Below are 24,099 nucleotides of genomic sequence, written 5' to 3' on the forward strand. Positions count from 1 at the left end.
ACATAGTTGTCACTCTAGCTAGCATTCTGTGTTCACATTTTCCAGAGGTAGAGAACCAACAGAATTCAGTCTGTATTTAAACAGAATTCATTAGTTGGCTTACATGATAGAACTGGAGTAGTCCAGCAATAGCTGTCTCACTCCAGAGAGCCTAAGAACCCAATCTAATACCAAAGGCCTGAGGATTCCTGGACAGCCACTGGTATTTGGTCCTCATTGGAGAATCGCACATGCTCCCAAGCAAGCAAACCTAAGCAGCAGCAAACAAGATGGAAGGTGAGGTTTGGCCCCTGGGGTTGTCCTCTGACCTCTATTGCAGGCTGTGGCTTGCATGCACACATGTGCTCCCCCACCCTCTCCCCTCTCAGAAGAAACAAACCCATTTCTCTTGAGACTTCTTTGGCCCAAGCATAATTTAGAAATGCATTGCTCAACCTCAAAGGACCGAAGACATTCCCAGCTGATTTTTAATTTATTAGAGTTTTTGATCTAATATTTTATATTACTTCTATTCCTTGTTTGCTGAGATGTGTTTTGAGGTTCAGAATGCTGCTAGTTGTGGTAAATATTTTATTGTCAATTTAAGAAAATATATTCATTTATTCTCTGTCATCTTCGGACTCTGATAATCTTCCTGTAAAATCTCAGACTTCTAGTTGCTGAGTCCTGGACAATGACTTCGGAAGCCTTTCTTACCCTCCTCTCCCATCCAAACACTAGCCAGGCCTGACCCTGCTTACCTTCCAGATGAGATTGGACACACTGAGGATAGCATGGCCATAGACTATCCTCTTTTCCTTATCACTACAGAAGAGACTAGAAAGATCTGGAAGTGTCTAATGATCATATCCCAGTTAAAACATTTTCAGTAACACTTTGCCCTTGGACACAAGCCTTTGTTTCAGACTCCAAGCTGGGACATATTTCAAAATGCCAACCTTTCCCTCCCTGCCAGCAGTACAAGGAGATTTTTCTTCTGTTTTCTCTGTGCCTTAGTTTCTTTTCCTGTAACAACTCAGTGGAGAAAGGGTTTATTGTGGCTCACAGTACAGGGTACTGTCCATCACAGCAGGGGAGTCAGGGCAGAAGGAGCTTGAAGCAGCTGCCCACATCACATCCATCCCCAGGAAGCAGAGTAATGAATGCCAATGCTTGGTCACTTGCTTCTTTCCATACAGTTCAGGATCCCAGCTCAAGTCATACTCTCAGGATGGGTCTTCCCACAATTAACCTAGGGAACACAATCCCTCAAAGGCACACTTACAGGCTAAACAATCTCTCCCACAGGTCTGCCCGGAGAAATGGGCAGTGGGAGTCAGGAAGCACATGGCCAAAACGAAAACAAGAAAGAGGAGAAAAAAAAAAGAATGATTACACAAGAAGGAAGGCATGGACTTGGTGTCAATAAGGATATTGATGGAAAAATGTTAAACTGATCCGGGTGTAGAAGCACACTCCTATAATTCCAGCACTCGGGAGGTAGAAGCAGTAGATTTCTGTCCAGTTTGAGGCCAGCCTGTTCTACATAATGAGCTCTAGATTGTTCAAAAACCAGAGGCTGGAAGATGGCTTGATGGCTAAGAGTGCTTGCTGCTCTTCAAGTGGACCAGAATTTGGTTCCCAGCACCCAAAAGGAGGTTCACAACCACCTGTACCTCTAGGTGCAGGGTATCTGATGCCTTCTTTTGACCTCTGTGAGCAGCCTCACACATGTGTCATTCACACACATACATAAATAAAAATCTTTTAAAAGCCAGCATTAAACGTCACCACAGGGCTGGGTAGTGGTGGCACATGCCTTTAATCCCAGCACTTGGGAGGCAAGGCAGGCAGATTTCTGAGTTCAAGGCCAGCCTGGTCTACACAGTGAGTTCCAGGACAGCCAGGGCTACACAGAGAAACCCTGTCTCGAAAAACCAAAAAAACAAAACAACAACAACCCAAAAAACAAAAAATCAAAAACAACCCCCCCCCAAAAACCAACAACAAAACAAAAAAACACGTTACAGCAGTTAACACAAAACGCCTAGATGTGGTAAATCTAAAAGCAAGGGGACAGATGTGTCATTTTGCATTCTACCGGAGACAGGTCATACAGTCCTATAACTTCAAGGGGCAAGTCTCTAACAGTCATTTCTAGAAGCAAAACTGGCCACCTCATCATTGAATGACATCACCAAGAAGATAGTATCAAATTAACATTTCTGTGTGTCCCAAAGTGACCCTCAAAATAGTGAAATGGTCCATGGTTTTATAAAAGAGGCAGAAATAGAAAAACCTATAATCAGGAATTACTAAGATTTTCCCAATATCAAGAGATAGTATGAAGTTAGAAATTATTAGAATAACAAATTCGATCTCTTGAGATATGGGGCACTCCTAGTGTGTGGCACCCAACAGCTGACAACTTCATATTTGCACGGCCCTGCTGGAGTTCTTACAAAAGTAGACAGAGGAATCTGCCCTTCAGCCCCTCCCACCCAACTCCCCAACACTGGCTGCCACACAAGTGGGGAAGAGAGAATGACGTTTTCTAAGTGCTTACAGGTTGGCTGACTAAAACTTTAAAAACACACACTCAAGACTCTAAGTTAAATTTGAATTCCAGAAATATTCCAAATATTTTTTCTTAGTATGTCTTTTATTTTATACTACGAAGTGTTCCTTGTTTCTCTGGAATTCAAATTTAGCTCAGTGGCTAGTATTTTCTCCTGGAAACCCTAATCATAGAGAAGAGGATCATGATGATTGGGTTTGGGACTCTTCCCTAAGTCATATCCCATAATAAGCTGGAAGAGGACGCTTCTTCCCCACCATGGGCTTCTGACTTGAGCAATCACAGCCAGTGCTCCTAGATGCTCCCCTGTCCCAGGAACCTGGGACCCGGGGCTCATTCTCAAGATTAGCTTGCCAATGCATCACATCTCTCCTGCCCAAGTTTATGCTGGGGATGAGTGTAGTCAAGGTAACAAACACCGTCATGATTTGCAAAACCACAGATGCTTTAATAAGTTATGAAAATAAGAAGTCAATTTTTGCTATACAGAACAAAAAATGCATCGATGGCTGTTGTCAGATAAAATTTTGTGATTTAAGTTGAGCACCGTGTTTGGCTCCATTTGGCGGCCACCTGTCACATAGGAGTATATAGAGTCAGAGTCTTACCTCAGGCCAACATTGGTATTGAGCACCATTTATATACTTAAAACAGACTAAAAAAGAAAATGTTTAAAATACGAAAGTGAGGCTTATATACAAGATTCCATGGGGTTTCCTAAGGAGCATCTTCAAATGTGGCCTGATCTCACTAGGAATGACAAAACGACTCCCAAGTGCCTAAGATTTTTCTGGGCGATGCAGGACAGTCTGGGTGACAACATAGTGCTGGAAACTTCCTGCCTGCCTCTGGGACTGCAGGAACACCTCAGAAATAAGAGCTTCTTGAAAAGCTTAGGGTTTTTTCTAAGCATTCTCCAAACGATACCATGCCCAGGCATGCACAGCTTCTCTGAGCTCAGTGGACACTGTTCCTTAGCCAAAGATGTATGAGTACCACTCACTCCAGAGAGGCCTAGAAGTTCCATGACCCAAGGCACCAAGGATGTCATCTTCCTTGAGGCTCTGTCTTGCTGGGGCTGTCCCATGTGGGCCTTCTATGCTTTGCTAGGATCTAACAATGGAGTGTTACTATCCTGCAGCACTTAAACTCGGTTATCCTAAATTGTACTAGTCTAGAATATTCCTCTACATTCTACCACAGACTCAAACAGGAAGTACTCAGTTCTTCAGCCCAGGAGTAAATCCAGCTGACCTGGATTCAACAAACGCAGGCCAGCCATGGGACTCACTCCTAGCTTACAAGAAGGCAGGAGAACAGAGCTGCTCTCAACCACCTATCAGGAGAGCTAGTCAAAGGATATTTTCCAGTTTGGGTTCTTTGGGAGCTGGAGCAGTGTAGGTGTGTGTGCGGGAAGTAGGGGCAGAGAAATGGATGGCTCTGGGGTCTGGCTACCTTCTAGAAGGAAGGTTAAGGGCCATCTTACACATTGGTCCTGCTGGTCTCTATGCTCTGACTTCTTTCTATAGATCATTCACACAGACGCCTCCCCCAACACACAGGCATGCAGATTCACAAAAGCATACGGAGGACCCTGATACTCAGTGGAGGAGCAGCCACAATGCTGTCAACCCGAGTCTCAGCATCCTAAATTCTGTGAAGGGCTGGGGGATGTCAATAAGGAAGAAGAATCTTAGATCTATGGCTGATGGGAACACAGAGGAGGTGCCTCAGAATTCTGGCCAGGCTGAGCCCAGCGAGGGCACTAACATGCCCTTAGGTCTTACCATGTGGGGGCACTGGAGTGGCATTCTCACAAAATGCTGACAAATAAAAGAGGCCATGCTCACCTCCCTGTTACCCATCCACTCCCCTCCAGTTTCCTTCCATTCACATCTGGCTCACCAAACACCATTCTACTCCAAACAAAAGTTATCTAAGCTTCTAAAGAAAAAAGTACAGTGGGCACCCACCCTCCACCCTGTACCCCTGACTGCAGAATATACTGCCAGGTGCCAGAACTTCTAAATGTTGGAGGTGGGCAGGGGCAAGTTCAGACCATAGGCAAAACCCATCCTCTGGGCCTGAGGCCTCACAGCCTGGCACTTTACCACCACGGTGGCAGTCTGGGACTCTGGGAAAGACAGAATCCTGGTTCTTGGACCACATGCTGGATCATCCCAGCAGAGTACATGTTTCTATCATTCTTCCTCTCTGGATCCTTTAGCCCAGGCTAGCCAGAGAAGAATATTGGGGTTCTTCCACCACAGCCTGGGGGGACAGCAAGCAAGGCCAAGGTGAAGTGGAAAGGAGAGAGGTGGTCCTTGCTGCCTTTGACCCAGTGGCTCCTGTTTAGAACTGCCCTCAAATCCCCCCATTACAGGAGTCTCATCAGTTTCCTGGAAAGAACTAGGTAGATGCACAGCCCCTGCCCAGCTGAGATCAAAACACTGCATACTTTTTGAGCACCAGGTTTTGAAACAGCACCAGACAATTAGTGAGCAATTAAAACAGAAACCAGTGGCTGGAGCCAGGTGGAGTTAGACCTGAAACTCCCAGGTCACCCCAGCCCCACAACTTAAAGGATTTTGAGTACAGGAAGCACAGGTCTCTGGAAGTGCAACTTATGACAAGGCCAAACTGGTAGGGAAGACATATGGCGCCCATGGCCAAAGGCCAGCAACAGCTCTAGATGGGTGTTCTTCTCTGATTGGTCAGAGCCCGATACTACTGGTTACCACAGTTATCTCATCCTCAGCCTGGCCCTCGGGGTCTTTTTGACTCATGACGTCAACTTCCTGTTCTCAACCTGGCAATTGATCTATAAATAAAACACTATGTCACTTAATAGTCCCCAGCGGTCTCATCCCTTTGTCTGGGGACTGGCCATCATCAAGGAAATGAAGGTTCTCAACCACTGCTTAGTAAGTTGGAGCAAAATTTTTCTCTCTAGGAGTCATCCCCTTGACCTCCCATCACTGATAAGAAACTAGGGAACTTGAATATTCCTGTCCACTCTCCACTTAAGATCACCGCAAGATTTAGGTCATTCCTAACCTGGAAAATATATGTTAGGCTGATTGTCACATGCCCCACCCATCCCAATATATTCTTTTGTACTATTTTCCATGCATTCCAAACCTTCTTGGAAGCAGGCTTTTTGTCTTCATTTTCTGCAAAGCAGGATTTGCCATCCCAGGGACTATATGTATAAGCAAGGGGGAAAAGCTGTTGATGCGAATCTTTCTATTTTATTAGAACTTTCCCGGCTTCTCTTTTTTCTGCACTGCATTAATGAGCTCCTGGATTCGTTGGTTCCTTGTCTTTACATACGGGCTCGGCCGTCGAGGGATCAGGTTGGGAGACTGGACCTCTTCGTCCACACCGTGGATTTTGTAGGGGACATCCACAGCATTGGTTTCTGGGTGATCTTCAGTGGCATTGGTGCTGGAGACATTGAGGGAGACCTCCAAAGGAGGCCCTGGAGAAGACTGCAGCTGTGTAGCTACAGTGGATCCCGGAAGTGTGGGCATAAACACATCGATGTCATTGTGCTTCCCGGGGGGAGGTGCCACACCTCTGTCCTCCGTGTTGCTGAGGTTTTGGGGCGGGTTGCAGGACTTGCAGCAGAGCTTGTTGTAGCTGGGGATGGAGCAATAGCGAGACAAGACTTCCATCCTACAGAACATTGACTTGTCGCCTTGGCACTGGTCCTCTGAAAGAGAAGAGTGGGAGAAATAACCAAGGGACAAGGTGAGGGGGACACGTACCCACCGCCGAGTGCAGATTGCTGGAGGAGGCGTGTGACAGAGTCCAGAGGCAGCACAGAGGCAGTGAGCTGGTGTGGAGAGCCAGTGGAATTGCAGTGTCTGAGCCTCTATGCAGGCAGCATCCACAGACCCCCACCTGGACTGCTCCCCTCCTGCAAGCAATCCCCAGCGGAACCTGCTTCTCCAGCGTGGCTCAAAGATTGAGACAGAAATGGAATTTTATGCTCTTAATAGAGACTCCAAGTTCACCTCACAGATGGGATTTCACTGGGATCTTCACACAACACCTCAGTGGCACCTCAGTGTAGTTTGGTGGCAGGACTCTACGGTAATCTACAAGTAGTAACTGGAACAAAATTCAACTCAAAAGCACCAGCTCCTGAAGCTGAACACAGCTCCTCAGCAAAAGCCTCACTGAGGCTTTTGTTCTGGCCTGACCTTCCAGCATGTTTCTATCAGAGACTAAGGACTCAGACTTGTGCAGGCCTTCGGACATTTGCCCAAACTTATCTGATGCATTCTGTCGTGGCAATGCTGATCTATCCCGAGGCCCTGCTGCACTGAACTTCTGGTAACTTCACATAGGGCCAATCCTTCTCAGTACCTCCTCATTCCTCCCCAGTCAAGAAACTGATCACCCGTGTGCCAGGGTACATGGAGCGCTCTGACTCTCTCTTCAGAATTCTCCCGCCCCTCTTTTCTCTGGCCAATTCCCAGCTCTGTCTGAGGCACAGTTATTCAGCCAATTGAACCCCACCCTCATTGGTCTCTTCCCCAAATGTGACTCTCCCTACTCTCCCCCTCCCATGCCCCCCCCCCCGTAGCTCACTCTAAAACGCAAACTGAGATAATTTATAAGACATACTCAGTATAAAATAACAAGTAATTGACACAGGGATGTTCCACATCCCTCAGAGCATAGGCTGGCCTCTCATAGGAGAGAAAAGAATCCCCCAGTCTGTGGCTTTATGGTTCCCCGACTTCTCCACACTTGCCCAGCTGACAACTTCACATTCAATTGTCAGAAAAGGTGACCAGAGTCTGACTTTTTCATCACCATGAAAGTCCCAAGGCTGAGTCTCGGGCAGTATCTGAACCAGTCCCAAAGGTGTGTCAAAGGATACATTCAAAAATATAAAACAGATACATGGGAATAAAGAGTAAGTCCAGAATTGGAAAACTCTTGGTTTTAAATCCTCAAAGGCACAGTCAAGAAAAAACCACAGAGACGTGTACCACCAGAGGTGGCACCGAGCTTTGAAGGGGCCCAGATACACAGGAAATGCAACCAGCTGCAGGTGCCACAACCTGCGAGGAGAGGCCCAGGTCAGTCCTAATACTGAGAAGAGAAATGGGCTCACCACACACTGGGAAGCACAAAGGCTGAGGGCCAGTCAAAACCCAACAGCAAGGGTGACTACCAGTGTCTTCTTCAGAGGAAGTATTTCGTGGATGCCCAGTATATGAAGAATGTAAAAAGCATTTTATTTGATGTTAAAGTTAGGGGCCCAGAGTCCCACCGTTTCCTTCCCACTCCTATTACCACCTTCTCTTGGCAGCTACTGAGGCTGAACAGGGTAAACCACTGACCACAGTCCTAGGGACATAAGGGGAGACTTCAAATAAGAGCTTCATAACAGGAACATCTCTCATAATAAGCTTCGACAAAGGAAGGAGCCAGACCCAGGAGGCCGCTACTCCTCCACACAGGGATGCTCTGTCCTATCCCTGTGTCTTTTCCTTTAAACAAACCAAATAATGTCGCTAAGCAGCTGTGTTTTCATTTGGCTGACTGTCTCTCCCATCAGCCTGGGGCAGCTTGGGTCTGAAATTTCCCCCCTAAAGCTCATGTGTTAAAGGCTTGATGCTGCTGGAAAATGGTAGAACCATTTGTAGGCAGAGACTGGTGAGAGGACGTTAGGTTATTGATAGTGTGGCCTTGAAAAAGATACGGGACTACCACTCCTTTCTGTCTATCCATTCGCTTCCCAGCCGCCAGAGGACAGATGTCCTTTACTAAGTGTCCCAACTGTGACATTACTATCACAGGCCCAAGTGACCATGGACTGAAAACCATGAAACGAGTCCTAAGTCAATCTAACTTTTTTTCTGTCTCGGGTATCTTATCACAGTGGGGGAAGCTAACAGCAGTAGGATTGCCTACAGGAATCAGGGAACTGTATAGGGCCATGGGTCAGATTCATCCTTCCACGTGGTTTTATAAATAAAGTTTTATTGAAACACAGCTATCTTTATTATCATTGACCACTTTGCCACCATAACGACTATGGCATAGCCATAGCAGAGGCCGGATAGGTTACAATGCCTAAAATGTTTGTTGTGTGACTCTTTTCAGAAAATGCTGCTCGACTCTGGGTGAAGACCATCCCTGGATTAGCCGATGGCACGAAGACAGAGTTTAGTTAATGGAGAAAGGCCTGAGCATCTGGACCCCCTTCTAGAAGATGCTTCCCTTCCACCAGCCTGCCAGGTAGATTTTTGTGAATCTTCTGACTAAACTGCAGAGCTTCAGTTTTGAAAAATTAAAATAACCCAATGAGCAAATCAAAACCCCACTTTTTAAGAACTTGGTATACTAATATCAACTTAGAAAAACATATCAGTCACTCTCTGTGTGCCTGCAGGTTCTGCATCCTTGGATCCCCAACAACTATGACATACCTGTAGCAGAGGCCAGATAGCTTCCAATGGACAGGATTTGGGGAAAACACTACATTATACATACTTCTTTGTGGTCATTAGTCCATGAACAATGCAGTAAAACAACTATATATGTAGTGTTTACGTTGTACTGGGAATGATACAGGATCTGGAGGTGATACAAAATGTTTGGAAGGATGCATATATTATATGCAAATACTAGACCATTTTATTCCTGGGATTCAACCATCTGCAAGATCAAAGGGGTGGTTATAATCCTTCTGGAAAGTACACCAGTGGTTGTGTCTTTTTAAACAATACCAGTAACCAGGAAGCTCTCCAGGATCAAGGAGCTATCAGTTACACTTTCAGCTGAACTGTGTGTCCTGAGGCTCTGGCTGGTGAGAGGTCGCAGAGATAATTTTGACTTTATGATATTTGATCTTCCATCCCATTCCCAGTAGGAGCTAAACAGCAAGAGCTCTCGGGTTTTCTTAAAATAGGATCTCATATGTAAATCAGGTTGGCTTTGAACTCACAGAGATCTGCTTTCCTCTGCCTCCTAAAGGCTGGGTTAATGATGTGAGCCACCAAGAGTGACCAGAATTACTGGTCTCTAAGAAATGATGACAAACCATTGTTCCTGAAGTCCCCTTAAAAGCTAAGCATAGCCAATCTCGGCTAGCACTTGGAGGGCAGACATTAAGTCATCTGTGTGCCTCTCCTCCTGTCTTGTGGTATCTGAATTCCACCTGGATTGTCAGTTGCTTCCTGCGAGTTTTCTTGAATGACTTTTTAAAACTTATTGTTTGTTTTAGGAGAAAATTGATTCTAGTGGCATTCACGGAAAACAAGTACTATAGATAACTTCAAACATGAATACTGTGGAAAAGAGAAGTCAATTTAAATATCAAATTCAAATTCCCCAATCCCTAGGGGGAATAGTCCTGCAGAGAACTCAAAGCTAGAGAGAGAGAGAGAGAGAGAGAGAGAGAGAGAGAGAGAGAGAGTAAAGTGTGACAGAGTTGAGAAAGACCCAAGGCAAGAATTTCCCCCTGATATTATAAAGGATAAAGAGAAGCGGTGGGAGGTGCTGGAAGCAGATACATCCTGGGAAATGAGTGGTGCTTTCTTGAGCCGATTTACCATTCTAAAGCTCATGAAACTAATTTATAAAGTGAGTGTCACTTTCCTTTCCATCATGGGCCTTAGATGTGCCTTGTGCAGGTGGCATCCAGGGCTATCAGGAGCCCTAACACAGAGTTTCCTTAGAAGACAGCTAATCTTGACTCATTTCTGGGGAGACGGACAGAGGGATACAGAGCTGTTGATGCAATTCTCCTCAGGACTCCCATTTCTCTTCAGCTATGATTCCTTTGATTGACAGAGCTGTGGGCTGTGGACCCAGCCATGGCTCCTAGAACATCTCTGGAGCCTGGGGCCTGGGCTGCCAATCCCATTTCCTAGATGCTGGGACATTTCCTATTGTTCGTTCTCCTGATCTCCTGAGCTTGCTTCCTGCTTCCTAGCACAGTCAGTCATGAAGCAGGAGCCCCACCTATAGGATAAGAATGAACGCAGGAGTAGAGGTCCCTGATCCACTGCCTGGTTATTATCAGTAGGTGAGGGGACATAAGCCCTATGGCTACTGAGGATAGACATTGGGAGGCACAGGCAGGTAGAGCTATACAATACATGTATGCACATACACGAGCGTGCGCTGCACGCACACCCACACCCACACACCCATCCCCATCCCTTGACTGATGGACACCTACCTACTCTTTGTGAATAGGCTTCTCAAGGCAATCACAGGACAGTGGCTCAGAAGACATGACCTAGACCCCACACATTTCTCCTCTGATCCCCCCAAAAAGGGAGAAGTCATCATCCCAGGCAGCACCTAGGAGCAGAAAACCTAGACATCTCTGCAAGGAACTCACTTAGCACTGACAATTCAACCCTAAGGTGGGGTACAGTGGCCCTATTTTGAACATGTCTTTGGTATATGTGTTAGTGGAAGAAGGGCCCTAAATACCTATGTTGGGCAGCGTGGTGGGGTGGGGTGGAGAACAGCAAAGTCACTGGAACCAGAAACCAGGTGATTGATGCTCCAGGACCGTGCCCTACAGCACCCGAGTACTGACTGCCAGGAGGGCAGCGGGAACAAGCCATCAGCTGAGCAAACCCAAGCTCCCAGTTGAACTGAACTTTTATTGAGTTTATTTGTGAGAGGCATGACAAGAGGTCTTTCCATCATTAGTAAGAATAAAAGGTCATTTTCACAGTCACTTTGGCACACGCTAATGTCTCATGGAAAGAAAGAAAGAAAAAACAACAACGGAAAAGCAACGACGACAACGGAACCTACGTAATTACGTCATTAAGTACATACAAAACACTAATAAAATATCCCTGATAAACCAAAGTGCGTACAGACAGGAGGCAAATGCCCGGGACTGTGTCGCGCCGTCTGCGACCACACAGATCACTCACATTGCCTCGTCAAAGTTGGAAGTTAACAGTCGTGAGAGGATTAATTTGCAGTTACACACCAATTATTTACATAACAGTAATTAGTGCCAAGGGGAGTAGGAGGAGGCGTGGCTGCGTGGTCCAGCAGGAACTTGGATTTATTAACAGATGAAGGTGGCTGGGGCCAGGTGGGGCTGGTGGGACTGTCAGTTGGGAGTGCTACATTGGTCACGGCTAAGGACCCAGGTGTGTCACCCTCTGGGTGTAAGGCCGCGCTGTGGGAGCCCCTTGTGGGAGTCTCCACAAAACAGTCAGCGCCAACTGGCCAGGTGGGCGTCAGAGGGGGATCCCTTTTGTTAGAGATAGGTGGAGTGCCTGCTAAGTCCCTTCACGCACAGACAGCTCAGGGAGGAAGCAAGGCCATCTCGATTTAGAAACCTTACCCTTGGCAAAAGGTTGGCAAAATGGGCAGGGTCCCCCTAGATCTTCAGTGCCTGCCTCCTACTCGGATCACATCCTCCATCTAAGGCTGGAGTTAGCCAATTCTGTTAGCTTTCAACTTTAAGGCATCTTCTACATAGTGTTTCTAAGCAAAAAAGCAATAAAAATTGAGGTATTCTGTAGTTGTTCACACTGGTAGGTGAGGCACATCCATAGCTGTCAATCAGTCAATCATCAATCAGTCAATCAATCAATCAATCAATCACACTTTCAATCCTCTAAACGGGTCATATGCACAGGACAATAAAAAGGCCATTGGAGCAAATGGACAGAGAATGGAAGTGCTGGAGTCCGTGATGTCCCATCTCAGGGACACGCCTCCCTGCCTCCTCCTCCGTGTATGATTGGACCCCCGAGAAGACAGGGGGTATGGGGGGCCAAGGGCCGTGTAGGTTGGGTGCAAAGGCCAGACGGAAGCAGGCCATGGTTTCACAAGTCGGAAAGGACACACTCAGCAAAGGGCAACAGCAGCAGAGACAGCAGCAGCAGCCGGGAAGTCCCTGACACCGCAGGAAACTTGGGGTCTGTCACCCCGGCCCGGGAGACTGGGAGGAAAAAAAACCTGCACACCACGCCAAACACCGTAGAGACCCCTGTGGTCTCAACTCAATGGTGGGTGGCATCTGAAAGGGAATGGGGCTGGCTTCCCCTTGGAGTTGACCCAGCTTCAGCCTGGAGGAATGTGGCCCAATGAGGTGGTTGCCATGGCGAGGTGGTCACACTCGCTCAGTGGCCTCAGGCCCCTCCGGCACCACGACAGATCTTTGCCCCTTTACAAGCCATCACAAAACCAGGTCCTGGCCTCCCTACAAGAGGCCAGTGTCGCCAGACCAGGCCTCCTTGGGGCTGGCCCTCACTTGTGGCCACCAAGTGGTACAAGCTCGGGAGGAGCAGGCCGAGCACACAGGCCCGGAGAAAACAGATTCACCCGAGAGAGCGCTCAGCAGGAGTCAGGGAAGCTTTCCATAGAGAAAAAGCAGGGGAGCCCCAGGCAAGCTCCACAAGGCGCAGGGCATGCACTGGAGGGCAGAGGCAGAGTTATAAACGGGGCGGTTACTTGACGAGATCTTCTGGATAGGCGAGTCAGGGTCAGGCCGGGACAGCCACTGAACCACGTAGCTCTTCTTGGAGGGATCTGAGCTGTTTCCTGGAAGGAAAAGGAGGAGGTTGCAGGCAGCTGCCAGGACCCCCTGAAGGACCCCTCAACACACACACATGGCAAACAAGCACGCACACACTCACACACACACACACACACGCACGCAAGCATGCACACACGCACACACGCACGCACATCTAGAGCAAAGCAGCTTGCAATAGGAGGGCATGGTTCCTTCCGGGATAAACCGGGCTAGTCTCCTGTATTCAGGAGAACCAGCTGTATTCAATGTCTCTGCCAACTGCCCACACGCCTCAGGTCGGGCCACTTCCCAATCCACGTCCCACTCCATCGTCCTCTGTACCCCATTTTACTTCCAGGGCTCTTTGTCACTCAAGTGCTGTTCTGAAGAACCGTGGCGAGGATGATGAATCCTGACACCACTCCCACCAGGAATGTCACCTGACCCCTACCTTGTACTGTATCCTCTGTAGAAGAGACTAGTGAGGGATAGGGTCTAGCCTTGAGTTGCTGTGTGGACCAAAATGTTGAAACACATGTAACACTGGACCAGGCATCTACGCGGTGCTCTGATCGTTGTTCTCAAAGAATACGGGGCACCCTCTGCTTACATGGGCACCCCCTTCCTACACTGGGATCTATATGGTATGGGCCACAGCACGTGGCTAGCACATGCCTGCTGTGCTGTGGGGTCATTGTGGGTCACTGGAGTTTAAGGCTGTAACATCATTCATGCTATGGAGGCAAGAATGGGCTGGGACTCATTCCTCTGTGCACACCAGGGCCTGTCCAAGGTCACCTATGTGTCACCCTCACCACCCCAATCCCATTTCCTTCTAGAGAAAGTCTCAGCCCTGGCTGGGGGTGCTCAAGGTCTACTATACCCAGGGCAAACTTTTGGAAGAGCAGAATTTGATTTCACCAAGCTCCTATCTCCCCTTTCCTAGACCAGTTCATGCTGGGGTTATATACAGGGGTGGCACAGGGCTTACGGGGACAGGGTGCAAGCCTGCAGATCCTCGCCGTCTCGGGCCGCTCCTCCCGGCAGACACCAAAATTATCATCTGCAGTGCGGCAGAGAACTGGCCGTTCCTGGGTACCGTTGCCACAGGTTACCGAACACTGTAGGTACAGAACCGTCAATCAGGGTCACCTCCTATGCTGGGCGGGCCTCGGACATCTCGTGCTCCCCAGGCATGCGACTGGTGACTCATGGGACATGTGTGGGGCAGAGTGTGGGTTTTGTCCCATGGAGGCTGCCTAGAATGCACACATCCGTCTCTCAGGGCTACTGTGATACCCAGGACTTCTGGGTCCTCTCTTTCCTATGGTTTGGATGTGATTTGAGTATGTCATTCCCAGGTCTTGTGTTGGAAGCTCTGCCCTAATATGGTGGTAATGAAGAGGGGATCGAAACCTAGTGGGAGACTTCTCCTGCTGGTTTGGACCTTGGCTGTCTGCCTGCTGTGGACGGACTCTCCACGCGTGCAGCATCATGGTGCCGTCTATCACAAGTCCTCCCTCATAAGGATAAAGTCGATGATGCTAACACCATGGCCTTAACCCTCCAAAGCTATGAACAAAGCCTTTTTATACAGTAGCCAGAAACCCTCTACTCTTCCAGAAAGCTCTATGAAGAGCCCTCCAAAAAGTAAAAACAGATATGACCCATTAATCCTGGGTGCATTCATGTGTGATGTGTGGGTGCACATGTATGAATGTGTGTGTGCACATGGAGATCTGGGGCCAACATTCAGAATCTTCCAGACCAACTTCCAATGATGTGGGGGTTTCTCAGTGGAACTCAGACTTTGCTGACATGGCTAATGTAGTTAGCCAGCTTGCTCCTGAGTCAGCTCCAGAACTCTAGGTAGGCTGCTCTGCCTGCCAGGCATTTACATGGGTACCAGGGAGTCCAAACTCCAGTCTTCATGCTTGTACAACAAGTGCTTTACCCACTGGAGCCATCTTCCCAGCTCCTACACCCAGGGATCTTATTCAGCCATAGCAAAAACAAAGTCACGACATTTGCTTAAAAGTGGATAGAATTAGAGATCATATGAAATCAAATAAACTGGGCTCAGAAAAGACATTCTATGTCTCCCCATATGTGGAACTGTGTGTGGTGTGTGTGTGTGGGGGGGGATCTGTATGTGGAGGGTGTGGTGTATGTGTGGTGTGTGTATGGGGTATGTGCGTGTGTATGCATGTGGTGTTTTGTGTGGTGTGGAGGGTGTGTGTGTGGTGTGTGTGGGTGGGGTGTGGGCTGTGGTGTGTGTATGTGGTGTGTGTAGTGTATGTGTAGTGTGTGTGTGTGGTGTGTATGGGATGTATGTAGTGTGTGGGGTGTGGTGTGGTATGTGGTATATGTGTTTGTGTAGTGTGTGTGTGGTATGGGGATATGTAGTGTTGTGTCGGGGCTTTGGGGTGTGTGGTTGGTATATGCGTATGTAGTGTGTGTGTGTACATGCCTATGTATGTGTGTGTAAGGTCATGACACTCTTGAGTACTCTTTGGGGAGAGGAAAAAGCAAGGGGAAGGGCAATGGAAGCAAAGCGACTTAGAATGAAATGCAATGGCGCATGCGTGCGAGGATGTCAGAATGCAACACGCTGCTTTGTGTGCCAACTTCATGGTAGAGAGGATAATTAGACAATGGAGGAAAGCAATGCCACTTCAAGGAGAGGACATAAGCACACCTGCCTACAGCCCTCCCTACAAAAGGGACGCAAGCGCCTTTTTATAGCAGTGGAAAATAGTTTAATACGATTCTCTAGCTGGAAGATGCTGTAGTGGGCTGCAACATCCCCGATCCACCCCTGGGAGCCTTGGCAGACCCTCCTCTGACCTCTCTAGATACGAGGCTGCAGTACCCTCTACCCCCACCCCTGCCACTGCTTCATGACCCTGGCGAAGAACCAGAAGTTCACTCATACCTGGCTCCTGGCACTGTGCCTCAGTCAGCCTCACTCCGTGTGTGTGTGTGTGTGTGTGTGTGTGTGTGTGTGTGTGTGTGTGAAACTCAGCAGACCTGTCACTCTCAAGGGCTTCCTTCACATTCCTAAGCAACAGCCTGTTTTGAAGAATGACTCTTGTGCAATTTCTGGGAACCTAACCGCTGGAAGGTTCTGGGTGATTAGAATCTTCCTCCATGCATGGGGTCCTGGGATCGGCTGTTCTAGTTTTGCTAGGTAATTTAAACCAGCTGTGCCATTTATGCAATTTATGCATGGCAAATGTCTGCTTTCCTTCAGCCTAGGACCTGAGGTCCATGATCATGTACCCAGTCCCCTGATGGAAACCTTGGACTTCCATGCTGTGGCTCCCACTGGTGCCCTGAAACCTGAGCTTTGGCCTGGATGCCCCGTCTACCTCAGTCTTATCCAAGCTCAGCTTGGGATCAAGGGCATAGACCAAGAGAACAGCTTACCTGGGACCAGGACCCAGCCCGCCACCGCCCAGGGCAGAGCTCACGGTTGCAGGCCCGGCGGCTCTCTGGACGGTGGTCGTTGCAGTGTTTGGTGTGCACGGAGCGGGTGGTGTTGTTGTGCAGAGGTTGAATGCAGCGGACGGAGCGCACCTGCATGCCGGTTCGCCCACAGCTCTGAGTACAAGGCTCCCACTCACCGGTGACCCACCTGCCAGGGCAGAGTGGCAGGTGATCAGGGAACCAGCCTGGCTGTGGCTCAGGTGGGCAGTGAGAATAGAGAAGTCAGCCTGCTCCTACTTGTAGCTGAAGCTCTTTCTTGCTTCACAAAAGCATCCGCCATGTGTGCAGGCTTACATGAAGGAGAAACTGAGGCTCTGATACTCCCCTACCTGTCAGAGTCTGGGAGGCTCTGCTGGGGCTAGTGGCCTGAAGGGTTTGCCTCCTGTCTGTCCCTTCAGGGCTCTGGTCTTGACCACAGTCTCATCTTCGAACCCTCTTTAAGCAAAGTTCAAGAGCAGTATAAACTCCCTGAGCCTCTGTCCCTGCATGTCCCTTACCCCTCCCCCCCCCCCCCCCGTGGTCTTCCCTGACCTGGGCCCAGATATGCATCCTGCCAACGTCTGAGGGTCTAAGGATCAATCTTGCTCTTAAGAAACATCTATTAAGCATTGAAAGTCAGCCCGGGGCCACCTAAGCCCGTTTCCCCACCGAAGTGTCTTTTCTGAGATGTTCAATTAGCACAAGTGGGCCTGTACCTTTAACCTACTGTATGGTGGGTAAAGAGCCCAACACCCTACAAAATGCCAGGCCCAGGGCTTCCAGGATGCCCAGTTTTATCCCTCCCTCCACAGCATGCCCCTGGGCTGTGGCCCCTCCCAGCACTCACACAGGCTGGGAGCATTCCTGAGGGTTGCAAGCTCGGCGGATGGCTTTGGGCTTGGCGAGGGCGCTGCAGAAGGCTCGGTGCACCATCTTGCTGTCCAGCCTCCGGCGGCAGCCATACTTAGTGAACTGGGACCCTGAAGACAGAGAGCTTGAAGGGGCTCAATGGGATGGTGGGACCCCCAAGGGGGCTTGGAGAAGTAAGGCCTCTACCAGTAGAGTGTTACCCCATTTTCTTCTCTCCTCTTTGGTTTGTGTTTGTTTTTTCCTATATAATCCAGATTAGCCTTGAACTCATTCTTTATCCCAGTATTACCCCAAACTTCTTTTTTTTTATTCGATATATTTTTTATTTACATTTCAAATGATTTCTCCTTTTCTAGCCCCCCACTCCCCGAAAGTCCCATAAGCCCCCTTCTCTTCCCCTGTCCTCCCACCCACCCCTTCCCACTTTCCCGTTCTGGTTTTGCCGAATACTGTTTCACTGAGTCTTTCCAGAACCAGGGGCCACTCCTCCTTTCTTCTTGTACCTCATTTGATGTGTGGATTATGTTTTGGGTATTCCAGTTTTCTAGGTTAATAACCACTTATTAGTGAGTGCATACCATGATTCACCTTTTGAGTCTGGGTTACCTCACTTAGTATGATGTTCTCTAGCTCCATCCATTTGCCTAATAATTTCATGAATTCATTGTTTCTAATGGCTGAATAGTACTCCATTGTGTAGATATACCACATTTTTTGCATCCACTCTTCTGTTGAGGGATACCTGGGTTCTTTCCAGCATCTGGCAATTATAAATAGGGCTGCTATGAACACAGTAGAGCATGTATCCTTATTACATGGTGGGGAATCCTCTGGATATATGCCCAGGAGTGGTATAGCAGGATCTTCTGGAAGTGAGGTGCCCAGTTTTCGGAGGAATCGCCAGACTGATTTCCAGAGTTACCCCAAACTTCTAATCCTCCTGCTTCAGCCCTCCAAAGCGAAGATTACAGGCTTGCATTACCATGCTTAATTCCTGCTTGCCCTTAAAAATGACGTGAAGGGTGAGAAGGGAGCCTTGGAGAGATCTAACAAGGAACCCACCCTGCACCCAGCAGAGAGGGCAAGGATACCTTGATGGTTTCTGAGATCACAGGGAAGGCTCTGCTCCCCTCTAGGACTTAACTAGTTTTTCTATCTTGGGGTCTGGCATCAATCAGGTAGGGGCACCTAGCCTGCATGACTCTTTTTTTTTTTTTTTTACTGTATTCCTGCATCCCTTCTCAGTGTGGGTACTGCTCTTCCCAGAGGCTGCTGGGAAATATCTAGGGTATCTAGAGGATAGAGGTTAAGAGGGGGTGGTACTTTTCAACCACCTACAATGTAAGTTACCCCATTCCAGGACAGAGAATAATGGGACCTGAATTTCCACAGTACCTAGTTTATATACAAAAGAATCTAAGCCCAGCCAAGTGGCCTTCCCTAGTTAGGGCATTTCTAAGCATCCTGGGATGGAGAGGAGTGGCACCGGGACACAGGAAGGGCTTAAAGGACAGTGAGGAGAAACTTGTGCAGAATCCCTCAGGGAAGCACTGTGTGTTCAGGGATGGGTGGGATGGGGGTGAAGCACTGTGTGTTGGGGGGCAGAAGCACTGTGTGTTTGGGGTGGGGGTTAGGCCAGGATGGGGAAGGCCCATCCTGCAATGCCAGCTGGAGGGGGCGGAGCCTTCAAGAGGTGGGGCCCCTTACGTCATTGGGGAGACTGGAAATCCAGCCCTCTCCTCCCTCTATTTGCTTCCCAGCCACCTGCTAGGCTAGGCAGGGAAGGGCAGCAGCTTCCTCTGCTGTCTGTCTGCCCCTGCCATGATCTGGGCCAGAAGTTCTAAAATCTTGAGTGGAAATAGAGTTTTTCTTTTTGTAAGTTGATTATCTCAAAGGTTCATCACGAGCACATACACTTCACTCGAGACTGGTACAGCCCGGACGGGAGGTAAGGCAGCCCACTCGAGCCACTGGTACAGCCTGGACAGGAGGTAAGGCATGGGACACCATTGGAGGCTTGCCTGGACCTCAGAGGCTACAGGAAGAATTTTGGCTTTTGTCTCACAAAAGGAGCTACTGGAGGAGTTACAGCACAGGAGGGGACAGGGTCTTGTTCATGCCTTCATTTTATTTTTCTGTGTATGTGTGCAATCTATGGAGTGCCTGAGGTCGATGCAGGAATTATCCTTGATTTCTCTTCCACTTTAGTTATTGATACAGGGCCTCACAATCAAATCTAGAACTTGCCAATGTGGTTACTAAAGATACCCAGATTGCGTGGGGATCCCCTGGTCTCTTGCCTTCCAAGCCTGGAATTGCAGGAGGGCTTCCATGCCCATCCCACTTTTACATATGTTCTGGGGAATCTGAACTCTGGTGCTCATGCTTGCAAGGTAAGGGCATTAATCACTGAGCCATCTCTCCAGTGCAGATTTATTCCTCTAAAAGGTCATTCTTGGACCTCGAGTGGAGCCACAAGGGCCAGCAGGAGGATGGTGCTGGACCAGATGGAGGCAGGGTGTGGAGATGGGGCATCATCTAGGCAAAACTGTTGGGGTTCGTCTGGTGCTGTGTATATAGGTGCAAAATTCTGAACCCCAAGATCTAGTTGCCCTCAGACAAGTGAATTCTGAATACACCAGCCTTTGTTGGGTAAACCCTGCCCCCAAATCCTCCCCCAAAGCATGCCCTTATGGATCATGTATTTGTATGTATTTTTATGTAAAATATGGTGAAATATGGTGAAATAAAAGTGTCTACAGCCAATTACTGGGGCTAATAGAGGTAGGCAGGGTTACCCTGCTGGGGTCGTAGGAGAGAGAGAGAGAGAGAGAGAGAGAGAGAGAGAGAGAGAGAGAGAATGGGAGAGAGAGAAAGAATTGGAGAAAGAGAGAGAATGGGAGAGATATTGGAGAGAGAGAATGGGAGAGAGAAGGAGAACAGGAGGTCCCCAGTAGATGTGATGGGCCAGGAGCACATGGTCGAGTGAAATGCCCCCTGAGGACAGACTGGTGAAGCAAAAATAACCCAGCCAATTCCATGAGCAAGTTCTTGGGGAGCTCAGCTGGGGAATTAACAGCCTAGAGCATAAAACAATAGATGAGGGGTGCTTCGCCAGTAAGTGTGCAAGGACTGATTAAATAAATCAATAGAACTCAGTCTCGATTACTTGGCCAGGTCTAAGAACTAAGAGAGTTATTAAATAGTGTTTCTGACACAGAACAGAGAGCTAAGACTGCTGTTGCTGAGGACAAGGGTCCTTGGCTTCTTTTTTAATTCTTTGAGGCCGCTGGAGACCGCTTTCCCTCTTCTATCCCAGGTTCCAACTCTAGATTGATTAGGTTTGTGGTTATTTTAGTTTCTTTTTTTCTGAATAGACTTAGGGAAAGGGGACACACCCCCCCCCCCAGAGGTGTCCCCAGTGTGGCTGGAATCTTGCTATACTGCTTGTCCAAATGACTCCTACCTCAGACTCCCACCGGGCCAGCCTCCCTCCCCACATACTGCTGCCGTCCATGCTGGAGTGACTCATCCCACTGACCATTCTGCCTGCATTCCACCTGGTATTTCAAGCACCCGACCTTCCCAGCTACTCCCGGGCCTTTCCCAGCATAGGCTGAGCCTTGGTCACACCAACAGAGGTTGCTGCTGTGCTGCTCCCATGGGCATTCCTCAGACTCGGCAAAGGACAAGCTCACTGCTTCAGAGTTGCAGGCAGGAGGGTACTGTCGGCCCAGGAAGCTTCCCTCAGAAGCGCACCATCCAACCAGCCCCAACCTCCTCTAGACTCACACTGAGTCTCAAGCCAGGGCTGTCCCACCTCCAATCCATCCTGGGAACCCCAGCCGTGAGGACCCCTCCTCTCCTCCTCACCTCCACCGCAGGGCTTGGAGCAGGGAGACCACTTCTTCAGGGCCCACTCGTGGCGTACAGAGTCGTCTTCCAGGACGTTGTTGTCGTCGACATTGAGGGAATCCTCATGGATCATGTATTTGTATGTCAGTGAGATCCGGGTGTCTCCTTCAGGAATAACCTGGGCCCACCCCAACATGGTCGTGAGTATGTCTGCCCAGCGTTTTATCCCTTCCTCTACAGCCAAATTAGAGGCATCGGGTAGATTGACAACCAGGGTAGACAGACAGTCCCAGACAGTGCTTTTCAACTTTACAGTGGCACTTGGAATTTGGACCTTTTCCCTGGAGAGTGGGAACCCTCCTGTAATGCTAATAGTGGTGACGAGCCCTGGTTGTAGTTTAAGTGCAGCCAAAGCACTTTGTTCGACATGAATGAATTCACGAGGATCTAACCTCTAAGGAGAATCTATAGAGAGCGAGGGTCTCATAAGCTGCTGGTCACAACATTAAAAACATTAAGTTGCATCTTATTGACTTCTTTTTTCACGCACATACTCTTCAGTGCCCACAGAGGTCTGAAGAGGGTGTTGGGCCCCTTGGGGAGGAGTTATAGGCATTTGTGAGCTTCTTGCTGTGGGCGCTGGGGTACAAATTCTAGTGCTCTGATACAGAACTTAGGTGCTCTGACCTTCTGATCCACATCTCCAGACAACCCTCCCCCTCATTTTTGACAATAAATTGCCCCAGTTGGCCTGGAATTTGCTCCATAGACCAGGATGACCTGGAGTTTGCTATGTAGATGAGGCTGGCCTGGAACTTGCTTTAATCTTCTTGCTTTGCCTTCTGAGTCCTGGGATCACAGGTGCATGACACCATGCCTGGCTCCATGTGTTTGTTTGTTTGCTTTTTAATAAATAAACTATACCACTTAAGCAATTAATTAAAACTAAAATTTTAAAAGTGACTTGAAAACTCAATCCTCCCCTGTTCAGGAGTTCCCATACTTAGGAGCAGCCTGTGGTCCTACACTCAGGGCACCTAGAATCCAGTTCTGCTTGGACACAAAGTCCTGTGTGACCTTGAACTGTCTTCAGGTGTGAGAATTTCAGCACAACAGCAGAGGTTAGTGTAACTGATGGCATAACCCTGAACGTCATTCAAATAGAAAAAAATGGAAACGTCTAGAGAGGAGGCTTTGCCCACGGTCACTAAGAGTGGTGTAGGAAGCAGAGCCCTGACGTATGGGTCCATGCCCACTCATGGCTAACATGCAGGCAGAGACCATGCAGGGCAAGAATCTGCTTAGAGCATAACCTGAAGAGTACAGGGCGGTCTCGAGCATCCCAGGCCTCCTATGCATGGGCTGGGACAGTGGGCACCCGTGGGCTGGGGCAGCACTCACCAGCACGGTGATGGTTCCGTGGAGTGGACCTATGGTCTGCAGCGTCTCCCTCTCGTCCTCATTCCTGTACTCCCACTCCACACCCATGGCAATGAAGGATCTAGAATTGGGGTCCAAGTGGTTCTCTTCATTTAAGATGAACTTGCCTGTCTCCAGGTTCTTGACAGCTGAGAATGGTAAGGGGAAGCACACAGTCACTGCAGCACACGGCTCCTGGTCCTACCGGTCCTTACAGAGGTCATAGGGGTTTCCTAGTTGTGATCCCCTTCCCCTATGCACTGGGGGGGTCTGTCCTTGTCACCAGAAGCCCGCTGTGCTTTGGGATTCCTATCCTGCCCTTGGTTGCTCTATGAAGGCCATGTTAATCTCTGCGTGGGACCTATTGCCTAGCCCAGGGCCCCTCAGAGAGGGTGACTTCCATCCTTCTGCAAGCTGGAGGAATATATCCTGACTGGGATATCAGGCCCTCTGCAGCTGCTGCCAGGGGCGCTCTCTGATCTCAAGTTCTGACCTCCCCTAGGAAGATGCATGTAGGAAAGTCCATGACGTGTGCTGCGTGGAGGGACAGGTGGCCCAGGACCGAGGCACTTCTGTCAGTCAAGGTTGTCAATCTCAGGACTTGCTCACACAGCCCGAGCCTCTGAGCTTTGGTATTCTGCCCATCCCAGAGAACAGGTCTCACAGGTGTTGAGACGCTAGGCCATGACTCACACAGATGGTGGCTGGTGGTGTCGGCCTCCTGGATGAGCAGGTGTCTGGCTCCCGCAGGGATCTCAAACATCTTGATGTAATCTTTGAGGGGTGGAAAGAAAGCCAGATGAGAAGTCAGGAAGCCATTCCAATGCACACAGCCCTGGAGGGGCCTACTGTCCAAGGCAGCTTCACCACAGGTGCTTCCAAAGCCTCTGCATTCGGGCAGGAGAGGGGTCAACTGGGAAGCCTGGATACCCCAACCCTGTATTTCTGCTCTTCTTCAAGTTTTAGGTGCTTCCATGTTCCCTCCTCCACTGAATACTCAGGCTCCATCCATGCTAGAAGTTAGTCTAAGATACCTCATCTAGCAAGCAGGCCCCATGGAAGCCACTGGTCTACCTAGACCTCTGTCCCTTCATCTGCAAACTGTTAGAACCCCATGAGTTCTGGCAGACAAGACCAGAGCTAAGCACCTGACCAGCAAGGCCATTTCTGGCCCATGCCTCCTTGCCAGGGCCTATAGGTTTCTCTATAGCCTTTTACCAAAAAACCAGAGAGGCTTGTCTCTGTGTTGGACGCAGACTGAGTGAGATCACAGAGATGTGGTCAGCTGCTTCCGGCCAACCCAGAGGGTGCAGGGTCATATGGGAACTCAGCCTCAGTACCAGGCTGCTATGTTTTGGATATAACTTGAGGGTGTGTGCTATATGCTAGATTCAGGGAAGTC

General features: G+C 48.9%; 1 protein-coding gene across 1 annotated transcript in view; it reads right to left on the bottom strand.

Annotated features, from left to right (window-relative positions):
• Positions 1 to 2,981: 2,981 nt before the first annotated feature.
• The window catches only part of Adamts2 (ADAM metallopeptidase with thrombospondin type 1 motif 2), a 210,571-nt gene continuing 189,453 nt past the window's right edge, over positions 2,982 to 24,099 (bottom strand). The window contains exons 15-22 of the mRNA XM_052197458.1: positions 23,391 to 23,471; positions 22,680 to 22,846; positions 21,297 to 21,456; positions 17,401 to 17,533; positions 16,515 to 16,722; positions 14,077 to 14,206; positions 13,022 to 13,111; positions 2,982 to 6,272 (exon numbers count right to left, since the gene is read on the bottom strand). Of these exons, the coding sequence (XP_052053418.1) occupies positions 5,812 to 6,272; positions 13,022 to 13,111; positions 14,077 to 14,206; positions 16,515 to 16,722; positions 17,401 to 17,533; positions 21,297 to 21,456; positions 22,680 to 22,846; positions 23,391 to 23,471 (1,430 nt within the window). The 3' untranslated portion in view covers positions 2,982 to 5,811. The remainder of the gene's footprint in view (positions 6,273 to 13,021; positions 13,112 to 14,076; positions 14,207 to 16,514; positions 16,723 to 17,400; positions 17,534 to 21,296; positions 21,457 to 22,679; positions 22,847 to 23,390; positions 23,472 to 24,099) is intronic.

Source organism: Apodemus sylvaticus, chromosome 10 (genome assembly GCF_947179515.1).
Source record: "Apodemus sylvaticus chromosome 10, mApoSyl1.1, whole genome shotgun sequence".
In the NCBI taxonomy this organism is placed as follows: Eukaryota; Metazoa; Chordata; class Mammalia; order Rodentia; family Muridae; genus Apodemus; species Apodemus sylvaticus.